Source organism: Lactuca virosa, chromosome 5, assembly GCF_052849685.1.
Source record: "Lactuca virosa cultivar CGN04683 chromosome 5, Lactuca_virosa_CGN04683_v6, whole genome shotgun sequence".
NCBI classification, from domain to species: Eukaryota; Viridiplantae; Streptophyta; class Magnoliopsida; order Asterales; family Asteraceae; genus Lactuca; species Lactuca virosa.
Window position 1 is genome coordinate 417,526,755 of NC_136430.1, and position 6,864 is coordinate 417,533,618.

Genomic DNA, 6,864 nt, shown 5'->3' on the forward strand with positions numbered 1-6,864 from the left:
AAAAATATGTATGAATTATATATTATTTATGTATACGCTAATGGAGGACCTTGGGCATTTCAGGACGAAAGTGCTCACCCTCGGCCCCGACCTTGCCCCCGCCCCCGCCCCACCTTCGAAGTTTTAAAAACTATACCCCCTGTGGAATATCGGTCACACAAGTTTTTTTTTTTTTTTGACACTCATAAACGAGTCTATTAATCCATACATATATGCATAATCATATTGAAATAAAAGGGCATTTCATAGGCATACAATCTTATGACGCTAATCAAACAGGTTGTCAACAAAAAAATGTTCAACAATCTACTATTAGTACGACTTGATTTATAAAGGTACCAACGAAAGAGATCATGTACAACTTAAAAAACTTCTTAAAAAACTTTTGTAATGACATAAAATTAATAAATAAGCATGAAATACTCAAATCAATAGAAATTATCATAAATCGGATAACAATAAAAACATTAATACATATATTTATCCATGCTTCAAAATTGTATAATCACAATTATATCATAGTGAGAAAGCAACATTGTGCAATAGAGACTAAAATTAATTACACTATTTTCTTTGAAATGAAACTTCTCTAACTAGGATCGTTCGGACAAGCTTCCGTGCACCAACTAATCATTCGCTTCGAACATGAGACTATGTTTTATTTTTTAGAGTCATTGTAGTGGAATCTCCATGACTATAAGGTTAAGTAGGGTCATGATTTGAAGATAAGTCAATGAATTACTCATCATAATTTTCACATGCCTTATCAAACGATCAAACACCAAATGTTAAAACTATTTAAGTTCATAAACGCATCTGAAGGGTTCCTTGTTTTTTATTTCGAAAAGACTTAAGCAAATTCACATTCTGACATTCATAATCATTATTGGCATATTCTCATAAGTAAGCAAGTTTGTTTAACTTAAATATAATTAATGTTATTACGATGACATCTTATCAACTTGGTAACTGTGTTCATAAGAATGCATATTACAGTAACATTTTTATCAACTTATGAATCATTATATTCTATTTGTAGTTATTTTTAATATATGTGTGTGGAGCCAGAATTTACAAGGATCCAATCTCCAACCCATCTTTTGGATAAGCTTACTAGCTTTCAAGTTTTTACACATTTCCCATCAATCCAAAGATCCCAATTGATCTAAAATTTCCTAAAAATCTTTAATAAATTTATATATCTTCAATAAATCTCCCTCGGCCCAAAATATCTTATCTATTCAAAAGTCTCCTGTTCACGGAAAAAAAATGTCAATTTTAGCCCCAAATTCTCATCTTTTCTGCAGAGAAATCCCTCACAGAGATCAGCAGCAGCCACATCAACCAAATTGGAGCAACGGGTGTTGTTCAAATCCGATTAAAACTTGTGTGTTTGGCTTCGATCGAAGAAAAATTGAACAATCGAAGAAAATCGTGAAAAGGAATTGTAAAGTCGAAGCCTTTTGGGACGTATCAAGACCTGCGTTTGTGGAAATGGAGCCTATCACTGATTCTGATCATTTGGATCTCATTTTAGACAAAGCAAACCAAGCCTCTCAACCCATCATCATTGATTGGTATCCAATTATCCATACCCGATCATTCGAATGAATTCATACTCTAAAACACGTAATTTCCGAATGCTCTGTTATCAAGTTTTAAATTTTTCTTTGTTTTCTGTAGGATGGCTGCTTGGTGTAGAAAATGCATATACTTGAAGCCTAAATTGGAGAAATTGGCAGCTGAATACGACACCAAGTACTTTCGTTAACTTTATTCGATTTATACACACTTAATCGAACTGTTTAACATGGCTTTTTTTTATGACTTTACTCTTTAGGCTCAAGTTTTATTGTGTGGATGTGAACAACGTACCACAAACACTCGTGAAACGTGGAAACATCTCTGTAAGTAATATTTCCAGAATTCAAGTTCGATAACTTTGAATATTTGATTGGTTTTGAAACTTTGCAATAACCCAAGTGGTTTTTTACTTTTTTTATGCAGAAAATGCCAACTATTCAGGTGAGTTAACTACCTTCTAATATATTCTGTTGTAAAATATATAGTTTATGTTGAGATTCTACTTTATAGATGTATAATTTATATGAATGTTGTTTTATACAGTTGTGGAAAGATAGGGAGATGAAAGCTGAAGTGATCGGAGGGCATAAAGCATGGCTTGTGATCGAAGAAGTTAGAGAAATGATTCAGAATTTCGTATGATTTCATTTTCATCCTTTGTTTCTGTTCTAACTCTTGTTCATATATATTCTTGATTATCAAATATCAAGTCTATCATCGATGTATAGAATTTTTTTCATATCAAGTAAAAGCCAATACACATATTTTCAGTTTTTGTGATTGATTAATATTTAATGAATAATGAAGATAAATATTACTTAATTGTAAAGCCCAATCAATTTATTGGATTCATGCAAAACCCTTTTTTAAGAAAAATTATTGTTAAATCATAAATGCGTAAGTTAATAAACTTCTAATTAGCATGACAAAGTACTCATATATATATTAAATAAATTGAGAGCTACAAACAAGAAGTCGCTTTGGCCGAGTGGTTAAGGCGTGTGCCTGCTAAGTACATGGGGTTTCCCCGCGAGAGTTCGAATCTCTCAGGCGACGATTTTTTATTTTTTTAAACATGATTTGGTTATCTACTTATCTTTTAATAATACTTTCTAAAGAAGCTCTAATTGATTGCTTAAAAAACGAATTATTTATTTACTCTTTTTTATTATCGATAATTTTGTTAGAAACAAAATCCGTGCTTGAATTATATGTGAGAAATTTTAATATAATTTGAAATTTCTTAAGAACATCACCAATTAAAAAGTTGATCATAAATTTTAAATACATTGGCACTTAGCTAACTTTTTTTATATTATTTATGTGGAAAATAATTTGAACCGATACAAATAACAGGGACGGACGCAGTAATACATAGTAGTTGTTACCGAGGTTGAAATAGGTGTTGCTGATGTAGGAAAAATAGGTAAAAAAAAATCAAAAAATCGAATTTTTTTGTCACTATAGACAAAAAAAATAGGTGTTGTCGGTGCCACACCGGGACACCTACTAAAATCGGCTCTGACAAATAATTTCTTAAGAACATCACCAGTTAGAAAGTTGATCATAAGTTTCAAATACATTGGCAGTTATAACTTTTTATATTATTTATGTGGAAAAACACTTTTTTATTATATAACTAGGAAAATATTCGTGTGTTGTACGGGTCATTCTTTTTAGAAAAAATAAATGGCAGAAGAATATGGTAGACAAGAATGACAAAGAATAAAGAAAAGGCGTTGAATTTAGCAACTTTTTAGAAAACATGTGGTGAAAGTCTGAATATTAAAAAGTTCGGGTTGATAATAGAAGATGAAAAAAGTATCAAAATAGAAGAATGTTGGAAAATGGGAGGCTAAACAGTAAATGGATTAAAGAAATTGAGCACTTTTGGGAAAATGTAAAAACCATGTGAGAAAAATCACAAATGAATCTTTTTAGAGAAAAAATAAAAGGCATAAGAATATGATAGACGAAAATGACAAAGAATAAAAAAAGGGGTTGGATTAAGCAACTTTTTAGAAAACATGTGGCCAAAGTCTGAATGTTAAAAAGTTCTGAGCACTTTTAGGAAAATGTAAAAAACATGTGAGAAAAGTCACAAATGAAGAAGGTTATGCTTCAAACATCCCATGCACTTTAATATATACTATGAGGGAAGGTCAGGCTTCGCCATGGGACGTTTTTTGTGTTTTTTATGCCCAAGTGTAAAAGTTTTGACTGCAATGACCAAAAGTATCAAAGTGACTAAAGAATTGTGGCAAAAACCTTAAGGCACAAAAAGTTAGTATTGCTAAGTTCCATGAAAGCAGGGAGAGGATTGTAAATTGTCAAAGTTCAATGGCAATAGTGTAAAGAATCATCAAACTTTAGTGCAAAGAGTGTAAAGAAGTAAAAGTGAAAGTTTAGTGGCAAGAGTGTAAAGAAGTAAAAGTGAAGTGGCGAAATTATGAAGTGAGAAAGGTTCATGTTCAAACGTAAGTGCCAAGAGTGTAAAGAAGTAAAAATGAAAGTTTAGTGGCAAGAGTGTAAATAAGTAAAAGTGAAGTGGCAAAATTATGAAGTGAGAAAGGTTCTTGTTCAAACGTCCCATGCGCTTTAATATATAATGGAAATTTAAAAAGTTGTGTGGCAAAAACATAAAACTTGAAAGTTTACTGTTCCTCAAATCTATCCTTTAATATATATATATATATATATATATATATATATATATATATATATATATATCCGGTTCCGGTGAAAGTCAGCATGTGCGACCCCATCATGGCCGCCACCTCAGTGCAGAAGGCGCTCAACTTCTCAACTATAAGCTCCAAAATACCCTCCTTGACCGAACCAAAGATCACATGAGTCTGGTCTAGAATAGTACGTGTGATCTCAGACGAGATGAACTCCCTCGTCTGCTCGTCAAGCTGCCCGGCTCCAGAGCCCGAGCCTGATCCCTCACCAGTGCCTGAAGTGCCAGTTGGTCTAGTGTGTAGCGTCGCCATACTAAAAAGTACACCATAACAAACATCAGTATATGTTGGATTTGGTGTCTAAGCCCATAACTATAACTGGTATGTACTTGACCCGATTGTAGCATGGTCCTTTTTGGGTTGCCTTCACCAGTGCAATTTGATAGAATGGATTTTGAGAATAAGGTTATTTATGGTTTATTAATATATTACAAGTATAATATATTAATATGAAATTATTTAATTAATATTGATCAATAATTAATTTGGAATTAATTTTGTGCTCAAAAGAGACTAATTAAATATATGGGGATTGATTATGTAAATCAATAATTCTTGTAGTGTGGGCCAATGATCCATGATTATGTAGATGGGCTAAACTAAACCATGGATAGTCCATTGTCACACCCCGGCCGTCGGTGGAAACACCGGGCGGTATAACGTCATTCCTTGTATCATAGTTATCAAATATATATTGAACAGTACAAAAGAATTATTGTAAACTACGTACCTTTATTGATAATAGAAAGTTATATTATTCCAGCTTATCAAGTTCCTGAAAACATATGCGTTTTGAAAATACGTCAACATAAAGTCGGTGAGTTCACAGGTTTTGACTCTGAGTAAAGATAGTACTTTTTCCCAAGTTGGAAATGTATATAATATAATTTGAAGATATCATTTTGACTCATACTTGTTTCTAACATATAGCATATGTATCCTATGTATAATGGTTTACTTGCCAAATAAGTAGTATACATATAAGTCTCATATACTATGAATATAGGTTGCTACGTATAAATCTTATTTCAATTCTATACGAGTAAAAACGGCTACGTATAAATCTTATTTCAATTCTATACGAGTATGTAGGCTAGGTATATTTGTCTAGTTGTCTACTTAATATACAAGTAGTATACCTATCAGTTTCTTGTACTTAGAGTATAAGTGTTTGGGAAACTTATACTTAACATTAATATTTGTATAACGACAAAGTATAATGCTTCTAACAATTTGCTACCATGAGTCCGTAACCGCGGCTGTATGATAGTTTCAAACCTCTGCTTGATGCTACAAGTTTCGCATCTTAAGATAAGCTCCACACGCTTCATCAACGTCGGAACAATAAACAAATAAAAGGACAATTCGTCACTCACTTAAGTTTGGTTGTAGCTAGCAACCACGAGTGGGGTTGTCAACCCGTATCTTATTCATACACGACTTCCTCGCTCGCACGGGATTAGCAGTTACAGGTCAGAGAATTTTCCCTAAGATTTCCAATCTTAGTTGATGAATACAATAACTCATGTAGACTTGTCGAGTTCCGTTAGCTCTAGTAGTAAAAGCATATTCGTGTCTAAAACCCTAAGTTATTAGACTATGCTTTAAGCATTACTCCTAATATTTATAATACTTAGGCAGTACAACAGCTAAAATTTGAGTTAAAACCAGGTTTTATCTTAACATAAAACCAATAATAACAACATATAACATACGAGGTTTTATCTTGACATAAAACCAATAACAACAACATATAACATACCTGGTTTTATCTTGACATAAAACCAACAATAACAACATATTTATCAATTAACATATAGAACTTCCGAGTATAACTCTGGAACTATATCGCACACAACATATATATAGAATCCTAAGTATAACTCAAGATCTACATTAGTATACTACTATAACAATAGCATGCTAACAAGTTTACGATAGTTGTATAGATACAAAATAATTATATCCTGATTAACGAACATACTATCACATAAATATAGTGTTAACTTATCTTCAATATTTAGCATGCGTTTCCCCTGAAAACATTAAAAAGTGGGGCCGTGAAACTCACCCTAGTAGTGTGATTTTATGTAATCTAAGCAGAAACGGTTAGCGGTACGAGATCGTCGGGCTCAGGAAGCGATATGCCTTCAGCAAATGAGAGAAAGGAAAGAAGTTTAGGTGTGAGATTGGCTGAGGTCGAACCTGATATTTATAGCAAGTTTTTGGACTCTCACGTCGTGAGTTTATAAAACTCACGTCGTGAGCCAAGCCTGCTCATCTCGTAGACTTGCCATTTGCGTCCCTAGCTTCGGAAGGTGGCCATATGACTCCCTACGTTGTGAGATATCATTGCTCACGTCGTGAGCTTAGAGCTTATCCCTTCGTAGCCTCGTTACGCACCTTCTAGGTCCGAAATGTGGCAATTTGACTCCTCACGTCGTGAGTTTCTATGCTCACGTCATGAGCTCAGTTGGATTAGGGTTTCTGACAGCTGTATCTTCGGAAGGTCGTAACTTTCGCATACGAACTCCGTTTT

General features: G+C 33.3%; 1 protein-coding gene and 1 non-coding gene across 2 annotated transcripts; both read left to right on the forward strand.

The window, feature by feature from the left end:
- The first annotated feature begins 1,159 nt into the window (after nucleotides 1-1,159).
- WCRKC1 (WCRKC thioredoxin 1) lies at nucleotides 1,160-2,359 on the forward strand. Its single transcript, XM_079051849.1, has 5 exons — nucleotides 1,160-1,577; nucleotides 1,684-1,758; nucleotides 1,841-1,907; nucleotides 2,008-2,025; nucleotides 2,128-2,359. The coding sequence occupies exons 1-5, from the start codon at nucleotides 1,270-1,272 to the stop codon at nucleotides 2,224-2,226; spliced, it is 567 nt and encodes a 188-aa protein (XP_078907975.1). The 5' UTR covers nucleotides 1,160-1,269; the 3' UTR covers nucleotides 2,227-2,359.
- A 199-nt stretch (nucleotides 2,360-2,558) lies between these two features.
- Nucleotides 2,559-2,640, forward strand: TRNAS-GCU (transfer RNA serine (anticodon GCU)). Its single transcript has one exon. It is a non-coding gene; the product is annotated as a tRNA-Ser (tRNA).
- The last annotated feature ends 4,224 nt before the right edge of the window (nucleotides 2,641-6,864 follow it).

What these genes read in the sequence shown, in the direction of transcription:
- WCRKC1 (XM_079051849.1), top strand. Translation starts at nt 1,270, where the DNA reads ATGTCAATTTTAGCCCCAAATTCTCATCTTTTCTGCAGAGAAATCCCT. An exon ending in CAACCCATCATCATTGATTG is followed by an intron (nt 1,578 to 1,683) that starts GTATCCAATTAT and finishes TGTTTTCTGTAG; the next exon opens with GATGGCTGCTTGGTGTAGAA. An exon ending in GCAGCTGAATACGACACCAA is followed by an intron (nt 1,759 to 1,840) that starts GTACTTTCGTTA and finishes TTTACTCTTTAG; the next exon opens with GCTCAAGTTTTATTGTGTGG.